This window comes from Eleutherodactylus coqui, chromosome 13 (assembly GCF_035609145.1).
Source record: "Eleutherodactylus coqui strain aEleCoq1 chromosome 13, aEleCoq1.hap1, whole genome shotgun sequence".
Classification (NCBI taxonomy): Eukaryota; Metazoa; Chordata; class Amphibia; order Anura; family Eleutherodactylidae; genus Eleutherodactylus; species Eleutherodactylus coqui.
The window spans coordinates 100997409-101021565 of NC_089849.1; the positions used below are offsets into that span (position 1 = coordinate 100997409).

The 24157-nt window shown below is 45.0% G+C and overlaps 1 protein-coding gene across 1 annotated transcript in view; it reads left to right on the plus strand.

The window, feature by feature from the left end:
- RGS9 (regulator of G protein signaling 9) overlaps positions 1-24157 on the plus strand; it is a 68061-nt gene that overhangs the window by 22858 nt on the left and 21046 nt on the right. Inside the window, exons 5-12 of the mRNA XM_066586326.1 lie at positions 1082-1133; positions 1308-1366; positions 1940-2016; positions 2951-3032; positions 9485-9547; positions 11809-11838; positions 13492-13553; positions 14692-14805. Coding sequence (XP_066442423.1) covers positions 1082-1133; positions 1308-1366; positions 1940-2016; positions 2951-3032; positions 9485-9547; positions 11809-11838; positions 13492-13553; positions 14692-14805 — 539 coding nt within the window. The remainder of the gene's footprint in view (positions 1-1081; positions 1134-1307; positions 1367-1939; positions 2017-2950; positions 3033-9484; positions 9548-11808; positions 11839-13491; positions 13554-14691; positions 14806-24157) is intronic.

A 24157-nucleotide genomic window follows, 5' to 3' on the forward strand; every position in this document is an offset into this window, starting at 1 on the left:
ATATGGGGGGTAGGAGCCAGGTGATGGTACTGGAGTGTAATATGGGGGGTTGGAGCCAGGTGATGGTGCTGGAGTGTAATATGCAGGGCAGGATCTAGGTGATGGTGCTAGAGAAAAATATGGGGCGCCAACATCCAGGTGATGGTGCTGATGTGTAATATGGGGGACAGGATCTAGGTGATGATGTTGGAGTGTAATATGGGGGGAAACATCCAGGTGATGGTGCTGAATTGTAATATGAGGGGAAAACATCTAGGTGATGGTGCTGGAGTGTAATATGGGGAGAAAACATCTAGGTGATGGTGCTGAATTGTAATATGAGGGGACAACATCTAGGTGATGGTGCTGGAGTGTAATATGGGGGACAGGAGCTAGGTGATGATGCTGAAGTATAATATGGTGGGCAACATCTAGGTGATGGTGCTGAAGTGTAATATGAGGGGACAACATCTAGGTGATGGTGCTGGAGTGTAATATGGGGGGCAGGAGCTAGGTGATGATGCTGAAGTATAATATGGGGGGCAACATCCAGGTGTTGGTGCTGAAGTGTAATATCAGGGCAAGACCCAGCTGTTGGTGCTGAAGTGTAATATGAGGGGACAACATCTAGGTGATGGTGCTGGAGTGTAATATGGGGAGACAACATCTAGGTGATGGTGCTGGAGTGTAATATTGGGGGCAACATCCAGATGATGGTGCCGAAGTGTAATATGAGGGACAACATCTAGGTGATGGTGCTGGAGTGCAGTATGGAAGGTAGCAGCCAGATGTTGGTGCTGGAGTGTAATATGGGGAGACAAGATCTAGGTGTTGGTGCTGGAGTGTAATATGGGGAGACAAGATCTAGGTGATTTGTGCTGCACCATCCATGTGTGGTGTTTAGGGTGCCCACCTACTATGCACTGTTTATAATGCTGGTCTATTGGGGAAGGAGGTTATTTTCTCTCTTGGTGTACCTCTGAATGTGTTGTAGTTTGGGGTACAGCTGGATATCCCTGGGGCTTCATATCAGGCACTAATGGGGTCTTAACTGCTTGCAATATAGACCTTCTATGTCACTTGTTATCTGTTCTCTCTTCAGACACCATATTTTTGGCCAACTCAACAATGGCCGGCAGAGGATACAGATTATGGTGCGTATTATATATATTATATAGGAGGCGGAGGAGTCAGAATTGGCAACACTCTCGTAGACAACAGAGCTGTCGGCATGACTAAATGAGGGTTAAGACTCCGATTCAGCCACATTCTGGATTGTTATATTTTTTTACTGCATTTTACAATAATCTTAAATATTGTCTCCTCAGCTATTTACTTGGCAAAGAAAAATATCCGTAAAAAGGGAATTCTGGAGGAATACGAGAAGGTGAGTCCCCGATACCGCTGCTGTCACACAGTCCAAGTGATAAGGGTGCTTCTAGTCTGGACGATTATCGTTCAGCGAAAGGGATTGATGTGTTCAGTTTAAATGCAACCAACGGCCAAATGATGATCGTTCGCCATTCACTCGCCATTTATTTTCTGCAGACGTAAAAAGCATCGTTAGCTCGTTCACTGATCGTTCGGGTTGACCGGCGCTCGGTCAGTCATCCTCCGCCACTTATACAGCCAATATGAACAACTGAACGATTCTCGTCTGAATGCGCCAACAATGTATCTGCTGTATAAACAGATAAATCGGCTCATTTAAAAGGGCCTCAGTCTGTCCATTTATAGGACTGTGCCCCATCACCCCCAAAATCACTCCCCTGGAGGTCCTCACCATTATAATAATCTGCACCGCGGACCCCCTCCTCCACATGAGGATCCTCAGGATAATGTGGCATGTTCACGGATAACCCCAGCTGCTGCACTCTCATCATTATCTTCCAGGATGCTTCATCATTTATACTAATTTTCTTAAAAGCTCATTAGATTGTTTCTTCCTCTTCTATTCCAGGAAAACTACAGCAACTTGAATAAGAAAATTAACCACAAATGGGATTTTGTTGTCATGCAGGCAAAGGAGCAGTACAAGTAAGTGTGCAGCTCCGTGGTCTGATCCTTAACCCCTGTAGCTATAACCATGGCTCAGTGTGAAGACTCTCCCATGACCATTCCTCTTTAGGTTGGGAAGAGTATCTTTTCTCCTTAGGGAGAGCACCAAGAAGATGTGGGGAGACTTATATAAGGCATTCCATTCTCTTCTGGGAAATATGCAAATGCGAAGATGGAACAGTACCTCTACAGCACCACCTACTGGAAAGCATTATTCCTGCAAGTCATTGTCAGACCTTTCAACAAGCTTCCAATAGGTGGCGACGTAGAAGCACTGTCCCATCTTCCCATTTGCACCCCTCCATAGATAACAGCCAGGGATGTAGCATTGATAGTGATCGGGACCACTAGCTCTTCTCATCCTGAGCCATCCTGATTCATGAATACAGAGAAAGTACATGCAAAAAACAGGATAAGACGCATAGACTTCACAGGAAAGACAATATAGAGTCAGGCTTGAACCTTACTTGAACCAACAGAGGTGTTCAGAGAAGCAGCAGAGGAAAAAGATCTGCCGCAGAGAAATGAACAGCCGGAATGGGGATGAGATCGGTGCTCAATCCAGCGTCATCTGATGAAGGGTCATCTAGCCCTGAAACGCGTTATATTCACTATAAAGAGAAGTCATGTTCAAGCCTTGACTCTACAATGTGTCTTCTCCTGCAGAATCTGTGCGCCATATCTTGGTTTTTCACGTACTTTCGCTCTCTGGTCTTCCACACTCACTGGTCACCAGCGTAGTGATCATCTGCACCTGCAGCACATTCCACTAATCTTGGCATAATTTATTATAATTGTCTTCATCATTATTATCTAACATGCACTCGACTACTTTGGGATGCTTGGTCTTTTCAGTACTTCCAATGATTCACTGATAGACTTCTGTCTGAGTAGTATTCATTCATTATTTCAGGGCAGGAAAGGAGCGGAAAAAGTCGGATCGAGTTGTCCTAGACTGTCAGGAGAAGGCATACTGGCTAGTGAACCGCCCCCCGGTGAGTAGTGGCATCCTGTTCATCTATTACATCTGCCCCCTGTCATGTTCCCTAAATAATGGGGATAAAGGGGTACAATTGTGGGGTACATTGCTGCTACTTAAAGGGCCTCTGCCATCAAAATCTGATTAGTGTGGGTCTAACTATCCCTGATCCCAGCATCCATCTCTGCATCGGGGAATGGAGGACTGGACATCTCTTGATTGTACCTGGTGTTAACAGGTCAGATTGTGTTCACCTGTTCTATGTTCAGCCCCCCCCCCCATTACCCCTCTTTACCCCTTAGCACCCAATCATTAGGAACAGAAGGGGTTTTAGACTGCAATAATTATATTAAAAGAGCTATCCAGCTCTAAACTATTGATCATTCCTCATTATAGGTTTTCAATACCTGATTGGCAGGGGTCCAACACTAGATACCCCCGTCAATCAGCTGTTCCCAGAGTATAATAATTTGGTATATATTTATGTATATGTTGTATATGCAGCTACTCCTGGACCACTTTGGAATATACTGAAGGAGGAAGTGGGTATTCCCTTTTTATTTGCTCTAGGCTTTCTGCCCATCTATAGGGCAGGACCCTGTCTCTGTTATGAGCAGAGGCGTAACTATAGTGGGTGCAGAGGATGCAGTTACAACCGGGCCCTGCAGCCCTAATGGGAGCCATAAGGTCTCTCTTCTCCATATGAGACCAGTACTGTCAATTATTATAGATGGGGAGTCCTGATACAGATTGTGTATTGGGAACCTGTAGCTACAAGTTATGCCCCTGGTTGTGGGTTCCGCAAAATCAAATTACTGGTAGGTAATCATCATTATTTCACTATATGTGGATCTATTACCATACAGTGCTCTCCTATGTAAGGGACAGGTAGGGGGGACAGGTCTGCTGCCCTATTAACCCAGAGGGCACAGAAAATATAGTCCTGTTTGGCTAATACCAGCTTATACAGCGGACTGATAGTTATGAACCCTCTGTAATTATGAGAGGAGTGCTCTACCACCCTGTCACCAGTGACCGCACAAATGCATATACACAGCCCATATACAAATATATACCGTACACACACATATTATACATGCATTATATATGTGCATGAACACACTGCATATGTTCATATATATGGCCTTCCCACAAACTGGACACAAAACACCCCTTTGCCTCCAAGTATTATACTCCGTGTGTATCTCTTTCCAATAAACAGGTTGTTCATATTGTCTGTAATCTCATTTATGTGAGACAGCAGGGGGGGCACTTCCAGTAATCTGGCAGGATGCACCCAGTATTATGAAGACTCCCATTACTTTTGTAAGAACAGTGCTGGTGGGAGGGAGTGCAAAGAGGAGCACTAAACAGACCCCCGGGCAGCAGTTCCACAAGTCTTCAGCACACTGAATTAGCTGTAGAGGGGGATCACTGCGTGGTGGCTTCATATACAGTGCTGTACAAAAGTCTTAGGCAGGTATGATAAATGCTGCAAAGTAAGAATGCTTTCAAAAATAAAAATGTTAATATTTTTTTTTTTGTGAATTATCAAAATGCAAAGGGAGTGAACAAAAGATAAATGTAAATCACATCAATATGTGACGTGACTGCAACCACCCTTTACTTTCAAAGCAGCATCAATTCTTCTCTGTACACTTGCACACAGTTTTCGAAGGGATTCGGTGAAGAGGCTGTTCCAAACATCTAAGAGAACTAAGCACAGATCTTCTGTGGATGTGTTGTTGTTGGCCGTTTAATCTTTCATGCCCCTCAGCGACTCTGAAGGCTCCTTCCTTCCGTGTTTTTCGGTTTTGCACTGCTTCTTTCAGTTGTGTGATATCGATGCCAGTATCAGCCATCCTGTCCTTTGGCGGCTGGGTTTTCTTCTGCCTCTGATCTGTCCAAGCATTTTAGATATTTCTAGCTACTCTGCTCACATTACATGGCCAAATTACGTGACCCTGAGCCGAGCCATCTTGTTCTCCCTGAGCCTGAGCCCGGTCATCTTGTCCTCCGTGAGCGTGAGCTCGGTCATCTTGTCCTCCATGAGCCTGAGCTCAGTCATCCTGTCCTCTGTGAGCCTGAGCCCAGTCATCTTGTTCTCCGTGAGCCAGAGCCCAGCCATCTTGTCCTCCGTGAGCCTGAGCCCAGTCATCTTGTCCTCCATGAGCCTGAGCCCGGTCGTCTTATCCTCTGTGAGCCTGAGGCTGATCATCTTGTCCTTTGTGAGCCTGAGCCCGGTCGTCTTGTCCTCCGTGAGCCTGAGCCCGGTCGTCTTGTCCTCCGTGAGCCTGAGCCCGGTCATCTTGTCCTCCGTGAGCCTGAGCCCGGTCATCTTGTCTTTCGTGAGCCTGAGCCTAGTCATCTTGGCCTCCAGTGATATATTGTGGATATAGGCTTGCTCAAATCCTTCTGTCTCTTCATGTAATCCCAGACAGACTCAATGATGATGTGAGATCAGGACTCTATACAGCCATAATATCACTTCCAGGGCTCCTTGTTCTTCTTTACACTGAAGATCGTTCTTAATGACATTGAATGTATGTTTGGGGTTGATCAGACGCCTCCCTGATGGTACTGCATGATGGATAAGTATCTGCCTGTATTTCTCAGCATTGAGGACACCATTAATTCTGACCAAATACTCAACTTCATTTGTTGATATACAGCCCCAAACTTGCAAGGAACCTTCAGCATGCTTCACTGCTGCCTGTAGACACTCATTATTGTACTACTCTCCACCGCTCTCCCCATGCTTCACTGCTGCCTGTAGACACTCATTATTGTACTGCTGTCCAGCCGTTTGGTGAATAAATTTCCTTCTGTTACAGCCAAATATTTCAATATTTTCCCAGCACTCTAGGGTACCTGCTGCCATTTTTTTGCACCCCAGTTTTTATGTTTTCATGCATACTCGAGTCACTAGGCCTTGTTTCTATGTCAAAGGTATGGCTCTTTGGCTGCAATTCTTCAATGAAGACCACTACTAGCCAGACTTCTCTGAACAGTAGATGGGTGTACCCGGGTCACACTAGTTTCTGTCAGTTCTGAGCTGATGCAACTGCTGAACATCTTCCGATTTCGAAGGGAAATAAGCATGATGTGCCTTATCTGCTGCACTACGTTTCCTTGGCTGGCCATTGTCTCTACGGTCCTCACCATAGCCCGTTTCTTTGTGCTTCTTCAAAAGAGCTTGAACAGCACATCTTGCATCCACAGGTTGCTTTGAAATCTTTGCTTAGGAAATCCCTTGGTGATGCAGTATAGCTCCCTTGTATCTTGTTCCTGTGCTCAGTCTTGCCATGGTGTATGAGCTGTGACCTGAAACTGTCTTCCACAACCTCACCTTTTGTAGCAGTTTGACTGTTCCTTACTCAGTTTTAAGCTCCTACACAGCTGCTTCTGTTTCACTTAATGACCGTGTTTCAACCTACATATGAAAATGTTTGGTATAATTGGTAATCCTATACCTAACAATAATCCTACAAAATCCCTGACTTTGTGTAATTTTGTTCAGTTTATATTTGTCAATTAACAAATGGCAAACTATTAACACTTCTATTTTTGAAAGCATTTTTCCACACCTGCCTAAAGCTTTTGCACAGTACTGTAACAGCAGCCGCATATTAGCTTAGAGTGCAGATCCACTGTTGTATATAGCGGTGGCCTAGGGCAGGGGCGTACCTAAAGCCTAAGGGGCCCGGGTGCAAAAGTTCAGCTGGGCCCCCCTCCATCTGTACCCGTATCTATACCTAAACCGTGCTAATTTACAAACATGATCTAGCCCCTTGGTGTAAGCCTTCTCATTATGACTCCTTTCCTTGACTACAAAAAACCTGTTGGTAATGTCTTAGGCTGCTTTCACACGGTCGCACAAATTGCGTGAGATTTGTGAGTTGCAAGACGTACAAATCCCACATGAATATGAACCCATTCTTTTGAATGCGATCATACACAGGAGCGATGTTTTTTTTGTTTTTCTCTGCATCGCATGAGAATATGATGATGTGATGTGAGCTGGTTATAACACAACAACCCCTCACATCCGTGGGGGCGTCACACGTTGGGGAGTGTGATAGGGGGCAGAGTTTCACGGCCTGATATCAGACTCACTCGTGTGAAATTAGCCTACGGCTGGATTTGCATTACGGAATATGGAGCGTGCGTCCGCCTACGGATTCCGCAGCATGTACTGCCCATAGCATGTTATGGAAAAGCCTTTTTTTCTCTACACGAGCGGAAAGCAATTGCGTTTTCCACTCACGGAAGAAAAAGCATGGCGTGCTGTATTTTAATGCATGTATATACCCAGGTTATACCAGCTATACATATATAATTATATACAGGAGAGGTATAACCTATACCAGCTGTACATATATAATTATATACAGTATATACCCAAGTTATACCAGCTATACATCTATAATTATATACAGGAGAGGTATAACCTATACCAGCCATACATATATTTATATACAGGAGAGGTATAACCTATACCAGCTGCACATATATAATTATATACAGGAGATACACAGGTTACACCAGCATGGTACATATAGCTATATACAGGATGTGTATCCCCCTGTATATAGTGGTATGTCCCATGCTGGTGTAACCTGTGTATCTCCTGTATATAATTATATATATATACACAGGAGAGGTATATGTTATAGCAGCTGCACATATATAATTATATACAGTAGATACACAGGTTACACCAGCATGGTCCATATCACTATATACAGGATGTGTATCCCCCTGTATATAGTGGCATGTCCCATGCTGGTGTAACCTGTGTATTCCCTGTATATAATTATATATATATACAGCTGGTATAACTTATACCAGCTATACATATATAATTATAATTCCTTCTCTACTCACCTCTGCAGCAGTCTCTGGGCAGCCTGTAATGGAAAGTCCCCCGTCTTTTGATCACATGACCAGGCTGATCACATGACCAGAGCCTGGTCATGTGATCTGCAGCCACAGGTCCTCTCCCAGGTCCTGTGCATACAGCGCTCCGGAGGGCATATTAACACATTCTGCCGCAGTTCCCCGGCGCGGCCGATTCAGCCAATCAGCTGGCTGGAATCGGCACCACGTGACTACACAGCGTGCACGCGGATTGCCTGCAGCAGCCGTGTGCACTACACAGTACAGTTAAGCAGCCGTGCACTACACACTACACTTAAGCAGCACGGGGTTAGGGTTTAGGGTTAGGTTTAGGGTTAGGTTTACGGTTAGGTTTAGGGTTAGTGTTTAGGGTTAGGGTTGGGGTTAGGGTTAAGGTTTAGGGTTAAGGTTTAGGGTTAGTGTTTAGGGTTAGGTTTAGGGTTGGGGTTAGGGTTAGGTTTAGTTAACCCTAACCCTAAACCTAACCCTAAACCTAACCCCGTGCTGCTTAAGTGTAGTGTGTAGTGCACGGCTGCTTAACTGTACTGTGTAGTGCACACGGCTGCTGCAGGCAATCCGCGTGCATGCTGTGTATTCACGTGGTGCCGATTCCAGTCAGCTGATTGGCTGAATCGGCCGCGCCGGAGAACTGCGGCAGAATGTGTTAATATGCCTCCGGAGGTGAGTAGAGCCGCAGTAGCCCCTCCCCCTGGTAATCACTGGCCGGCAGAGATTGATAGACTGCAGCTGTGACCACTCACAGCTGCAGTCTATCAGTTGGAGGGCCGCGCCGTGGGAGTCTGCAGCCTGTAATTAGCTGCCGGCTCCACGTGTAACAGCCCTCCCCTCTGCTCTTGCCGACCTGCGGCGCTGCCTCCCGTCTCTCTTCTCTCTCCTCAGCCATCATGCGGCCGACAGCGCCGATCCCCCGGGCCCCCTCAGCTCAAGGGCCGGGTATATGCACTGAATGTGCATGTGGGTATGGCGGAGGGCGGCCATGGGGCCCCCTGAGCGCAGGGGCCGGGTCGCCATGGCGACCCCAGCACTCCCTGACGCTACGCCTATGGCCTAGGGGTAGCGCACTGCATCTAGTTTAGCCATCCTTCTGTGTGTCACAAATGGGTCTCAGATTGCTACCCCTCCCTTCTACCATTGCAACAATGAACTGCCAGCAGCATCTACATATGGAAAAAAGTATCTACATGCAGGTACTTGGTAAAATGACGCCATCTGCTTCTTGCCACCGTAGGCATCGGCCCTCTGGTACCTAAATGTAAACACAGCCCTTTATATATATATCATTGTAAGATGGGTGAAAGTAGCTGGTAACAAAGTGGACCAGAAAGGGGATCCATGCTTGTCAGGTTGGAGCAGGCTGGATGATGATCCAGTTTGTGACCAGCCAGGGGGCTGCTGTAATGTGTAAGATACAACTGGAGTTACAGTTGGGGATGAAGATTGGGGGTATTTTCTGGTTTTGTTGCTGGGCTCTTTCTGGACCAGATACTGGTGTCATACATTCTAATGTACAGTATAGTCTAAAATATTCTCCCCTTTCATGTCTTACAGCCGGGAATGATCGAGGTGTTGGAGTACGGGATGGATAGGGCCAATGACCCCAATGCCGTCAAGGTAATCAGGTGAGGCCAAACAATTCCTATATGCTATGTCCAGTGGATTGGAGTATGGTGACCACCGCAGCATTTAAGATGTGTTATATCCCACCATGGACTCTTATTTACCTGCTCCCCTTCACATTGGATGCCATTTGTACCCTGCAGCAACTATGCTGTGATGTCCTCACCAGCGAGATCAGAAATTACTGGGGTCTGGTGGAACTGGTTATTATAGTAGCAGCGAGCATGAAACTAGACAGGTTACAGATATTCTGCCATGCGGACTATAATGAGTTCCTCATTATGGAGGAGGGGGGCAAATGATGTTATAAGAAGCTACTTTGTATTAGATCACCATAATTGCTCCAAGGAGTCAGATCCTTGTTTGTAAGGCCAAATTCACATGCCCATGTTAATGCCCCCCACCCCCCCCAAAAAAATCCAAAACATCAGAGAGGCCTAAGGAGACCGTCCATCTACTGTCTGTTATAGACAGATGCCCCCTAACGTTGCACGTTCTATTCTTGAAGATGCTCCAGTATATGATATGCTGCTATCCTTTTTTTTTCTACGTGGAACTTTGGTCCGTGTGAATTATCGTATGTGGGAATAGCCTCATTGGCTATTATTGGTCCATATGGGTCCTGTTTTTGGAATACACATACAGCAAATGAATATGAATTACGCCCATAGGAATAAGACCTAAATGAGTGAGGCAAGTTGTACCTTATGCCTCTGCTGTGTGGCTGAGTCTTGGATGTTGAGGGTTCGTCCTGTCTTCTGGTCTTTTGGATGCTCTTTGATCTCCTCCTGAGATATGGCGCACTCATCCGTGCTCGTTATCCATCCTACTTCATTGTGAAGATAGTCATCATACTTTAGCAAAACTTTGTACCCCCCTTTCTGGCATCCACTTGTCCCTGATGGACGCAGGACAACATTGGGGGCTCAGTTCAGTTTCTGGAGGTTGCTCTCCCAACTTTACATTGTATGGTTGTCCTTCCAACAGTTCCACCTGTCACCCTCCATTGTACCTTGAATGTCTGTATGTGGCAGGGCATGTAGCTCCATGGGTGATACTTGTCGCTTATGTTTCTCTTTCTCCTGTCTCTTCTTTTCACAGACTCTATATGTCCGCAAGATCTGGTGAGGGGCGAAGGACCCTGCTGGTCACATGACAGTGCTATTACACTGACTCTAGCGACTGGCACCATTGCTATAAGTATCACTAAACCATCCCATTGCACACAAGGCAAATGTGTGTATAGCTATGTTCCCCAGGAGGGGAACGGGGGCGCCGTTCTAGAGCAATATCACCCCAATGTGGACTCCTGAACAGAACATATGTCTAGTTAAGCAGTACTATGGCGGGGGAGAAAATATTTTAGAAAAAAAAGACAGATTTGTCACTTAGGGGTCTATGAAAGCTGTGTGACAACTCTGGTGGATGCTGTAATGGTGGCTATGTTGATTGTCACCCAGGTTTCCAAGACTCCTGAACCGCTGATCTGAAACACGGTTACTCTGCATATCTGCTAGAGCTGCCCTCTGATTTTGTAGGATGGATTCTGGCTTGGCTTTCAATTCCCAGTCATAGTTACAAGGCTTGTATAAAGAGTCTAACATTGACTTGCAGGAATGCTGCCTTCCAATAGGTGGTGCTGGAGAGGTATTTTTCAATCTCCCTTATTTGCATATTCCCAGAGGAGCATGAATGGCCTTATAAGTCTCCTTACTCACCTTCTAGGTGCTCTTCCTAAGGAGAAAAGAAAGCGTTCCTGACCCTCTTCTCACCGTGACAGTTATTCAGTCCTGCAGAGCATAGTCGCGTTCCAAGCAGCAAAAGATATCAATGTAAATGCAGCTCTGAATGTGCTGGAGTCAGGGGCATAACTAGAAGCTCTTGGGCCCCATTCAAAATCTGTAACAGGGCCCCTTACCTACCATGTGCTATTTATAATACTGGTGTTATCTTGCATGTGGGAGAAACCTTTGGGCCCCCTAGGGCTCCAGGGCCCGGTACAACTGCTACCTCTGCACCCCCTATAGCTACACCACAGGCTGGAGTGTGCAATGTGGAAGTCTGACCCCGAGATTCTCTTGCCATATTGGGATGAATAGCTGTATAGTTCTGATAATATCAGAATCTATTCCCTGCGCAGAACCTATGTTGGTAGACCTTATGTAATCTCTTCTGCCAGGTCTGTAGTCACGCCAGGGAACGGGCACTGGCCACAGGTTCTTCATGGCATAATATTTTGTTTTTCTTCCCTGCAGAAGAAGACTGTGGACTTCTATAGGAAAGAAGTAAGTTGCAGCCGCTTCTTGACCGGAATCTGAAAATAAAACGTGGTTTACCCCTCGCTGTAGTGGAGGGCACGTTTATCACTGCTATATACTATACCCCTCCAGTCCTATAGCACTTGCAGAAGGGAGGGGAAGGGACTTGCTATCTCTATAGCACCAACTTATTCCACAACGCTTTCAGGTCATTTATTTATTACCCCCACCAAGCTGGGTGCTCATTTTACCGACCTTATAAGGATGGAAGGCTGAGTCAAACTTCAGCCAGCTATCTGAACCACACAGGGATTGAACTCCCAACCTTCAGGTCATGAGTGAGAGCTTAGGACTGCATACTGCTGCCTTAACACTGTGCCATCTATGCTTTGTTTAACCTTTTTTAGCACAGGATGTAGATGTACAGGATAATTCCCAATAAAATGCCATCTGTTGGTCTAGAAATCCTGCTAATCCAGCACACAACAAACATGTCGCAAAATCTTGTCGTTGTTTGTTGGTACAACGTCGGCTTTATCAAACTACTTCTGTCTCATCATGTAGCTGTACAGTAATCTATTAATCTGGCATCTGCTATTCCAGAATGCTGCAGAGATTATGAAGCTCTGTGTGTGGTGGCGGAACGCTGCCTCCCCTTCATTATAAATGGGCATTATGAGCCCAGTAACCCGATAAGGACCCAAGTGCTGTAAATTTACGGCGATTGGTCTTCGGCTTTAATCCCAGCTGACAGTAAAAATACAGTGCGGGATTAAAGCTTCTGCAATGTAGGAAGAGCAAGTTGGGTCCTCGGCTGTTAGTCACAGAGGAGGACCCAGAGGAGAAGGCAGAAGTTTTTTTTTCTTTAAATGCTTCTGCCTTTTCTCTTGCAGGCTATATAGTGCTCAATGAGATTGGAGAAAGCATTAGTGCCACATGACCGCTGAGTGCCTGCTGCCACAGTAGAGCTGAAGAGGAATGATTTTCCCTGTAAGGCCGAATGCACACGGCTGGGTCAGATTCCGGATGCAGGATCGCGCAATGGAATCCCACCCGATGCCCGGCCAGTGACCGCTAAGGACCTCTGTGGACCTGTCTGCAGTGTTCTTCATCTGTAATGCAGATGTGCGCAGTGCAGATGATGTCGCGTCATCATTAAGCAATGATGTGGATTCTGCAGCTGTCACTGCGGACGGCCCGCGGATTGGACGGCTTCCATTGACTTCAATGGAAGCCGTTAGTGCGGAATCTGTGCTAGAATAGGACATGTTGCTATTTTCCCTCCGCGAATGGAAAATCACAATAGATTTCTGCTCGTGGACATGGAAAAGTGATTTTACACGGCATGTTATGGGCAGTGTTTGCTGCTGAATCTGAAGGCGGGCACCTGCTCCGGATTCTGCAATGCAAATGCACCCGTGTGCATTGGGCCTAACATAGGCTTCTATGTATGCTTCAGTTCCAGTGGAAAAGTGAGAAATAAAAATAAGATAATGTGGGTGACCCCCAGAGGTCTTCGGCAAAGGATGCAGATGCTAAAAAAAAAATATTCAAAAACAAGTAAAAAAAAAAAAAGATAAATAAGAAAATGAATGCTACTAATCTGAGGAGAGGGGGGCAAGCAGTATAAGTGATAGAGGACAGGATTGGCGCACTCATTGCTCTGTGTCTGCATTACAGATTATGTACTATCAGCAGTCACTGATGAGATCCACAGTCAAGTCCTCGGTGTCCCTGGCGGGGTAAGTGACGTCCGCCGTAGCAGAGAGGTCAGTGTGTTATATGGTGATGTGTGTTGTAGGTACATTATAACACAAACTGGAATTTGCACAAAAATGTGCGACTTTTTTACATCTTGCGCCAGCCCCAACATTTTTTTGAAAGGTAGGTGGGGCCTCTCAGGACGGGGTTTAGCGCCTCTGGACCAACGAATTTATACATAATTTACGTAAATAAAACACCCATAAAACGCAACCATGCGAAGCATTGGATTCCAATGGGTTTATTAACACGACCAATTAATTTTTTTTCGCCGTGTGAAATAATCGAGCCTGAAAAAATAGCACCTACGCGACCCTTTTTGGTCACCTGTTTTATGCAGCGTGTGAAAAGATAGGTCTTGCTCTATCTTTTGTCGTGATACGCTGCGAGCTTCTATAGACTTCTATTGCAGCAGGAAAAAAGGGAGGGGGAGGGAGTTTAGCTGCGTATGATGCTGGGAAAAGAAGGAAGCTCGCCATAATTAAACATTATTGGTCATTCCGAGTATTTCCGCCGAAATACTGCAAAACTGTAGGTCAGAGTTAGGCCTCGTTCACACGAGCGTGGTTTGCACACTGATACAGCAGCGTGTAAACCACGCTGGTGAAATGCGGTGAACGAGCTGCTCTGTTCTACGCAGAGCAGCCGCATTCACATGTCCGTGCTGTGGGCAGAGTGCTGCCGCAGCTGCCGTACAGGCATATGGTCCGCACCATGGACAGCGGCGCAGCACGGAGCTGACAGGCGAGTCGGCACTCGCTGTCCTATTCTGTTCAGATTCTGCGCTGGTAAAAAAGCACTTGTATACCAACCCAGTGGATAGTGCATGTTCTATGTATGCAGTAGATGATGTATGTATATTGGAGGTATACAGTGTGTGTTAGATATATCTAGTTGATATACACTATGTATAGTGAAGGGTTCACTGTACAATATGAGTTATATGTCTATAGATTATGTGTGATGCATGTATAGTAGGGAGTCGGTGTGCAGGTTGTGTGCTATACTGTGTGCTGAGTCTGGTATATACATGACGCCTGTATACTGTATATGTTACATATTATATTTGGAGTAACACTGCATTAATTTCTGTTCCCTCCACCAATTAACTCTTTGCAGGATCCTGAAGTACTGTGAGCAGTACTACTCTCACGACCCCATAATGTCCGGCTGCCTCCCCAGCAACCCCTGGATCACAGATGACACCACCTTCTTGGAGCTAAATGCTAAATTGTAAGTCACCAACTGTCATGTCCCAATACTAGTATAGTCTGCTGGACTCCCTCAGCCGTCCACCACTGCCCCCCACTGGAATAATGTGCTGTCTCCTGTTGGAGGGTTGTAGCTGCTGTTCCCCCAATCCATGGGTAAATGGGGTATGTACCAGGGGCGTAACTATAGGGGAGGCAGGGGATGCGGTTGCACTTGGGCCCAGGAGCCTTAGGGGCCCATAATGCCTCTCTTCTCCATATAGGGAACCCAGTACTATGAGTAAAGCATTACAGTTGGGGGCCCTGTTACAAGTTTTGCATGTGGACCCGGGAGCTTCAAGTTACGCCTCTGGTACGTGCTATTTTGGATGGGCCTGCGGTGTATTTTCTGCCCTGGATATATGTGCAGATAATACAGTATTTTAGAGGACAGGCTGCAGGCGCGCTCAGACCAAGAGATTATCCTTCAAAAGAGCGAAAGTGGATGTTAATTGTTCAGTCTAAACGCAGCCAGCGGCCAAATGTTGAACGTGAATCGCTCTCTCTTCGCTCTCATAAAACCCATCGTCGGCTCGTTCACAGATCGTTGGGTTTAAATACGGATCGTTCCGTCGTCCTCCATCACTAATACCGCAAATGTGAACGACTGAAACAAGTCTCGTTTGAACGAGCCAATGATGTCACTCGCTCGTTCAACAAGAATTGGCTCATTGAAAGGGCCCTAAGGGGATGAGATTTCAAGAAATCAGGCAACTTTTCATGTTTTCACATCGTTGCGTTCCAAGAGCTATAATTTTTAAAAAAACTCAAAATAGTCATATGAGGCCTGGTTTCTTGTGTTAATGGTAGCATTCTGCAGTGTATAGAAGAGTATTGTTTAACTTTTTAATTTTTTATTTTTTTGTGGAGGGATGAAAACCCCCATAAATGCTGCCTTTTTTAATTTTATTGAATTTTTTCTCGTATGCACGGTATAAATCAAATGTTACTTTTGTTCTGTGGGGCCATACGATGACGGAGATACCAAATTTAAATAGTTTTTTATGTGTTTCCACATTTTCCACAATAAGAACACTTTAAATAATTGTATTTGTGTGCCACATTCCAAGATCCATGACATTTTAACTTTACTACCCAAAGCTATGTGAGATATTGATTTTTTGGGGGATAAGTTATAGCTTCAATTGGTATCATTTTGGGGAAATTGAACCTTTTGTAGCTTTTTTTTTACTTCTGTGTATTTTGTAAACCAATAAACAGCCATTTTGGCATTTTTAAAATAATAGCGCTTGCTGTGCGGTATAAATAATATGCTAACTTTATTCTTTGGGTCAATACAATTACAGGAATGCCAAATTTTTTATTTTTTTATTTTACACGAGCGTATATTGGCTGGTGTTTTCTATCTAAGCAGTTCCCTCCCCCTTACCAACTCTCTGCGTTTCTCCTCCACTCCGGTGTCTGCAATGGGAGGGGGTGGGATGGGGTGGAGCTAAGCTCCACTCTGTCCCACCCACTTCCATTGCTGGCTATAGACAAGGAGTGGGAGCTAAGCTCCACCCCTGTCCCACCTACTCCCATTGCAGACTGCACAGAGGGGAGAGATAGAGTCGTGAGGTGGAGGGATGGGGAGAACTGCTTAGATGGAAGCGTATATCAGGCGGCCGTGAAAACATCGGCCAATATACGCTCGTGTGAATAAGCCCTTATGTTGGCAGACTAAAAAGCCTTTCTGTAAAAAAAAAAAATAGTATTTGCGTTGCTGCTTTCCACAACCGGCAGCATTCTTTATCTCTTCAGCAAATGAGCCTTGTTTGTTGCGGGATGATCTGCACCATTTTGACTTTTTAATTGCTTTTCGTTGCATTTTTTGGGAGGTGGATGAATGCAAAATAGCAATTTGTCCCCTTTTTTTCCATTCTTTTTTTATTACCCCATTCACAATGTCTCAAAATTTTTTTATAGTACGGGTCATTACGAACGAGGCGATATATAATGTTTATTTTGTCATTTTTGCCATAATAAAGAGTTTGTAGGAAAAAACATGTTTTTTTTAAATTAATTAAACTATGTTTAACTTCATTAAACTTTTTTTTTTACATATATTTTTGCCTTTTAAGGAAACTTGAAAAAACAATCGATTTATTGATATACTACTAGAGATGAGCGAGCCTCGCTCCCTCGAGTAACTGCATTCATGTCCGAGCGTGCTCAGGGGGGTGGCGGGAGATAGCTGGGGAGAGAGTGAAAGAGATCTCTCTCTCTCCCCCCCTTCCCCGCGACCCCCGCCGCCACCCCCTTCCCCGAGCACGCGAGAATGCAGTTACTCCAGAAGAGCGAGGCCCGCTCGAGTAACTGACTTATCCGAGTGTGCTCGCTCATCTCTATATACTACACTGTATTACTTATGTAGTGCAGTGTAGTGTACTTTTGACAGCTTCGCAATCAGACTCTGCTGCAAGGAGGATCTGATATGCTGGCAGATCCGGAAGCCTTAATTAGGCTTCCAGCTACCGTAGGAATCCCCTAGTGACTGCTTTAAAAACATGTACCAAAATGGTGTGGATTTGTAGCTGCAGAATTCCCTGCAGATTTAATGTGGATAATCCAGCCCATGCGACATACCCTTAGGCTCACGGGCGGATTTACAATGTGGAATCCGGGGCGGACGACTGCCTCCGGGTTCCGCTGCAAATACTGTCCTTAGCATGCTATGCAAAAGTGATTCCTGCACACGAGTGGAAATCAATAGTGATTTCCGCTTGCAGAGGGAAAATCGCAGCATGCTCTATTTTCGACAGGTCACAGATTCCGTGAGCCCGTGACATTCGCATGGGGAGCCTGCTATGACTAATAGCCGGTGTCCTCCTGCAGTGGTGGGGATTGGCAAGACCACTGAACACCGCCATTAACCCTTACATACTATGATCAATGTTGATCGCAGGATGTACAAATTTAATAGAGGGAGAGCGCTCCCTCTGTGACGTATCACCCTCTAAGATGAAATTGTGGAGGGCCAATGGGTTGCCATGGCTTTCAATGTAAGTGAATAGTGAAAATTGGCTCATGTTATCCGAGCGATCATAACATCGTTATTCAAATCCCAGTGAATTGCAGTGATATAAAGTGAAAAAAATGGTACAAAAATTTATGTAGAACATAACAAGAAAAACGTTTTTGCTCAATTTTTTGTTAAAATAAATTAATAAAAGTTATCCATTTAATAAATTGAAAACCTTTTTTTTATCCATCCTGACAAACAAACAATATAAAAAAGGCAAAAAAACAATTGTTTGAATGATCTTTTCGTGTAAAAGGGCCCTAAATAATGAATATTTTGGACCTAGGGTATTGTGTAGCAGGCAAGAGGCATTTTTCTGGAGGCTGAGGCCTCGTTCAGACAAGTGCTGTTTTAGCGCATTAGAGGCGTGTGAAAAGAGCGCTTCTATAAGAACCAATGGTTTCCTATAGACGCGCAAAATACTCACACCAATCAAAGAGGACATGCGACTGCAAAGCTCTCATCTAAGCTCCGTGGTGCGCGCAATGATAGGACCTGATTAGAAATGAGCGAGCATACTCGTTAAGGCAATTTACTTGAGAGAGCATCGCCTTTTTCGAGTACCTGCTGGCTCGTCCCTGAAGATTCGGGGGGGCAGGGGGCGGCGCGGGGCGGCAGAGGGGAGCGGGGTGGAGAGTGAGAGAGATCTCTCTCTCCCTCCCGATCCCGTCCGCAACCCCCCGCTCACCCTCGCGGCCCCCCGAATCTTCAGGGACAAGCCAGCAGGTACTCGAAAAAGGCGATGCTCTCTCAAGTAAATTGCCTTAACGAGTATGCTCACTTATCTCCAGACCTGATCTATCTTTGGGACGTGCTTTCCATAGACTCCTATGGGAGCTGGATTACACGCACCTCTGATCGTGTGAAAGAACTAATTACAATAGCTGCAATTCACGCGATCTTTAGTGCAGTATTACTGCGATCTTTTCACGCACCTACACTGCCCTAAAACAGCGCTTGAGTGAAAAAGGCCCAAAGCCCAGAACCGGGCCTGGTTGTTAGAGTTGGGGGAGAGACGTGTGGGCTCCCAGTCCATCCACTTCACTTATGTAGTGAGTAATTAGGCTCATTAAAGGAGTTGTTTGAAATTGGACAAAATCTGTAATTGTAACATCATTGCTGCCACAGCGGCGGGGCTGTAATGCTGATGGATTGATTGGGTGACTAATGTGTTTCTTGTTTTTTCATGTCATCACAAGCTCTTGTGTAGAGTTAGTGCAATTTTGGACAATCTCTTTAAGGGCTCATTCACACGAGTGTAGCGACTTTCGGTTGGCTGTGCAAAAATATGCTGTTTGTGTTTCTGTTTAGACGGCCCGAGTCTGGTGCATGTACACCGAGCCCAGAAGGCCGTCAGGTGGGGGGAGACAGTCTTAGCTCTGCTAAACTGCCTTTCCACCATCTCTCAGAAAGGTAGGAGGCAGGACGGGGCGGGAGCTAGTGGGCTAAGCTCACCCCCCCTCTCTGCCCCTTGTAGGCTGCCAGAAATGCTGCTAAACACCCTCCCACCTCCCATCTCCGGCAGCTGTCATTGGCTCCCATAGGAGTCTATGGCAGCCGCCATTGTATTCCAGCCAGAAGATAATTCCTGAACTATCTTTCCTAGCTGGCGTAAAAGCACCCCTCCAAAATGGGCTCGTATGCGCTATCTTCGCCGTCCAGGTGCTTTTACGCCTCGGGAATACGCCCATCTGTACTGATGCATTGTAAACCAATGCATCAGATGGGCAACGTATATCTGCATGTTTAGTGAGGGGCTAGATGGCCAGGAGTTTACCTTTGCACAGTGCTGTGAATTTGTTTGCTGTGAATAAAGCTGGTTGGGGTCAGTTTTAAACCTCATCCACTGTGTTGGAGTGGGCATTCCTATGGCAGTCCTATGAGTTAACATGTTTGCAAGTTGTCATATGTATTCCAGAGAAACAATTTAACATGCAAGTCCCCTCAACAAAACTCAGCAGAGACCAGGTGGAAAGCCAAGAGAAGCATCTGAGAGCAGCTGCACAGGGAACACAGCTGCTGGGCCACTATGCTGCCTTCCAATAGGTGGCGCTGTAGAGGCATTGTTCCATCTTTTAATTTGCATATTTCCCAGAGGAGCATGGTTGGCATTATAAGTCTCCTCACACCGTCTAGGTGCTCTCCCTAAGGAGAAACAATACACTTTCCAACCCTCACAGATTAGGAAGGATTTAGGAAGAGGGGGGCACTCTGGATAGAGAGCAGATTAAGTGTGTGTCATGGTTTATAGTTGATGCACTTAGTGTTACCTATGAACAGAGGGGTCGGGATTACTGCCCCTAACAACATTGGCTCAGACTCCAGACTCGCTGATCTCTACATATAGTAGCTGAACTCTTAGTAGAAGTGGAGCATAAATCATGATCAGCACTTACTGAGTTCTGACATGTCATTGAGTAATGGAGGAATTATGCAGCCCGGTGTCCATATAATCTGTTTGTTTCAATTTTTAAGTTGTAAAAAAGCCCAGAACCGAGTACCTGCTGCACATTACTGGGGGTTACAACTGCTGGTTTACATTTAACCCTTTCCAATCCAATGTCTGACGTCTAAAGACATTCTGATTTAAGGCTGTACAGCTCCGATGTTAGAAGACATTCGTCGGGGTTCTCTTACTGTATATTGCCAGCCTTTCTGCTGTCGGAGCCTATCCAATGTGTCACCTCATGCAGTACTGGCTTTAGCCAGCAGATAGCGTCGTTGTATAACAGCAGAAAAAAAGTAAGCCCCCTAGGAAAACCAGGAAAGAAATTGGATTGGAAAGGGTTAATCCTGGTTCCAGCCTTTGGGAATTCATCCCGGCTGGGCTAGTGACTTACTGGTCAGGTGTTCTGTGAGTATTACCTTCTCTAATGACAGACTGCTTCCTCCGCTGATAAATGTGTATCGGACTGTAAATGGATTGGGGTCCGGTTGTCACTGGAATCCAGGATTATCCAGACAGGGCGATTATCTGACATATATCATAGAAACATAGACAACTGACATAAGAAAAAGAGCACAAGGTCCATCTAGTCTGCCCTTATATTACTATTATTTCCAACCACGTCTGCTGGAAGTTTGCTCCAAGTATCTACTACTCTTTCAGTAAAATAGTATTCTCTGATGTTGCTTCTGATCCCCCTCTCCCAATTAATCTCAGATCGTGCCCCCTTGTTCTAGTGTTCAGCTTCCTAATAAATACATTTCCCTCCTGAACCTTATTCATATCTTTAATATATATAGGTTTCTTTCCTCTCCCTTCCTTCCTCCAGGCTACAAATTAAGTTCTTTAAGTCTTTCCTGATAAGTTTTCTCCTTGAGACCTTCCACCATTTTTTAGTCCTTGCTTGGACTCCTTCTACTTCATCCATGTCTTTCTGTAGATGAGGTCTCCAGAACTGACCCCAGTATTCCAGATGTTTCTCCCCAGAGCTCTACACAGCGGGATCACAATCTCCCTCTTTCTACTGGTCATACCTCTTGCTCTGCAGCCAAGCGTCCTACTTGCTTTCCCTGCTGCCGGACTGCTCTATGGACTCATTTCGAGGCTGTCAGAAATCAGAACCCCATAATCTTTGCCTCCTGAAGCCCTGGATAGCACAGAACAGCTGATTAGATACTCAGTCTGAGGATTCCTTCTCCCCAAGTGCATTATTTTACATCTGGAAACATTGCTGCAATTTCCTTTGTTTTGACAATTTATACAATAAGACTAAATCATTCTCCATGTTCAAGACATCACCATCGTGGCAAAATCGCATCCTTATTCACTGCGATTTGTGAGCGTCAGCTATGCTTTTTTTGGAGAATAATATCGCATCACTGGCGCCCGCGATAAAATTGCGCAATTTTTTTTTATCGCATAAGCCGATAGGAGTTTGTAATGTTGAAATTGCAACGCTTCCTCACTAACCCCTTCAGGCTTGGAGATGGCCACACGAGCTTCTCTGATCGATCGAAGTACACTGTATTAGTATGTATCATAAGGCACTACACCGGCTAGACCAGTGCTGCCCACATGAGCCGTATGACCAGTCAGAGGAGTATGTAGTGTCTTGGACTACTGATACATACTAATACAGACTCAGAGAAGGGGTTCAGCCATCTTTGTTCCTCCAGGAACAAAGGGTTGCTTTGTTCATGGAGGGTTGCTTTTAATTCCCCTACTACAGATGTCACACTAACTGGCCTATAGTTCTCAGCTTCTTCTCTACTACCCTTCTTATGGATGGGTACAACATTAGTCATTTTAAAGTCATCAGGAACATCAGCTGTTAGATAGGACTAGTTTAACAAATCCATTAGAGGTGCAGCTGTCATGGATTGGAGGTCTTTAACACCTTGGTGTCAGCTGTAGGGTGCGTTCACACGAGCGCATAAACGGCGCGTTTTTGCGCCCAATCGTACAAACGTGACCATCTGAGGCATTGGTTTCCAATGTAATTGTTCGCACGGACGATTTTACGGCGCGTAAAAACGGCAACCCGAAAAAAAACCGGAACATATGCGACCGAAATACGCGCCAACGCATATTCGATCGCCGAAAAGATAGTTTGCAAAGTAGGAACAAACGAAAATACGCTTTCTAGCTCTGGTCGTGATCGTCGAAAAACGTTCTTTTCGGCGATTATACGCTGCACTCGTGCGAACGTAAATACGCCTACGCTCGTGTGAACGCACCCTTACAGCTATATACATCTTAACTGTTGATACCCCATGACGGAGTGCCATCTGGATGTCATGACAGTCTGGGGTCTTCAGAAGGTTCTCAGAGCTGTCGTGATCCTCTGCCTATTAAGACATGCCTGTGGCTTGGCTTTAATAGGAAGCCTATTAAAATACAGTATAATGCAATACCATAGTATTACATTATACTGTATAAGCGATCACATAATGGCATGTTCAGTTCCCCTATGGGGACTAAAAAAGGTGAAAAAAGTAAAATTAAAGTGTTTTTACTTATCACAAAAAAATAGATAGTTTAAAAGTTTAAATAAAATTTTTCCCAGTTGTCACATGCAGAAAAAAAAAATTACATCTGTATCACTGCATCTGTGAAGGGCCAGTTTATTAAAATACCACATAATTAATCCTGGTTCTATCCTCCTCCTTAAGGGCTTAGTCATACGGGCGCATTGGCGCTCGTGTTCCTGCACTAAAAGATGGCCGCACTGTGAATGCGGACGAATCTCCACAGCGCCGGAAGAAAGAACATGTGACCGGCTCCATTGCCGATCATGTGTTCTTTCTTGCGGCGCTGCGGAGAGACGTCCGTCCTGAAGTGCAGCCGTCTTCTTCGCGCAGTAACACGGGCGCTAAGTGTGACTTAGCCCTAATGGCTTTGGCCATTTCTTCCTGTCTTTGTGCTTTAGCAGGATAAACTCCTTAATGACGCAGGCCTTTTTTTCCATTTTGGCTTTTTCCTCCCCTTTTATAAAATATCATAACTCCTTCATTTATCCATCGACGTCGCTGTATGAGGGCTTGTTTTTTGCGGGATGAGTTGTATTTTTCAATGGTACTATTTAATGTACCATATAATGTACTGAAAAAGTTTTAAAAAATTGTAAGTGGAGTAAAATGAAAAAAAAAATGTCATTCCACCATCTTTCAGTGCGTCTTGTTTCTACGGCGCACAAACTGCAACAAAAATGACCTACCATGCCAAACTTGTATAGTTTTTTTTTTAGTTGTACTCCTTACATTTTTTTTTAAAAACATTATTTTATTTTATTATTATTTTCTGCCGCCATCTTCTGCATGCAATAACTTATTTATTTTTCTGTCTATATAGTTGTGCGAGGGCTCGTTTTTTGCGAGACCTCTTGTAGTTTATGTCGGTACCATTTTGGAATACATCTGACTTTTTAATCGGTTTTTATTGTATTTTTTCTGGGAGACAGGGTGACTGAAAAAGTGCATTTCAGGCGTTCTTTATTTTTTTTCGGACGACGTTTACTTTGCGGTGTAAATAATGCACTACTTTGATAGATCACACTTTTACGAACACGGTGATACCAGATATGTATTTTTTTTATTGATTTACTTTCCACTAGATGATCCACACAGGAACATGCAGCTCACTAATTAGGACGGGCCAAGACAACGTGATTGAAAGGAAGGTTTTTTTTTTTTTAATCCCACTTAATCTGGAACCCATTAATCTAAAAGTCTGATAATAATCTAGCATGAGCTATGAAATTCAGGAATTTGCTTACCTGGAATATCCTTACATATAATTCTCAAGCAGCAAAAAGGTACAATGGCCACCCAACTCAGCCAATCTCCCTCCCCCTTCCACCCCCAACGT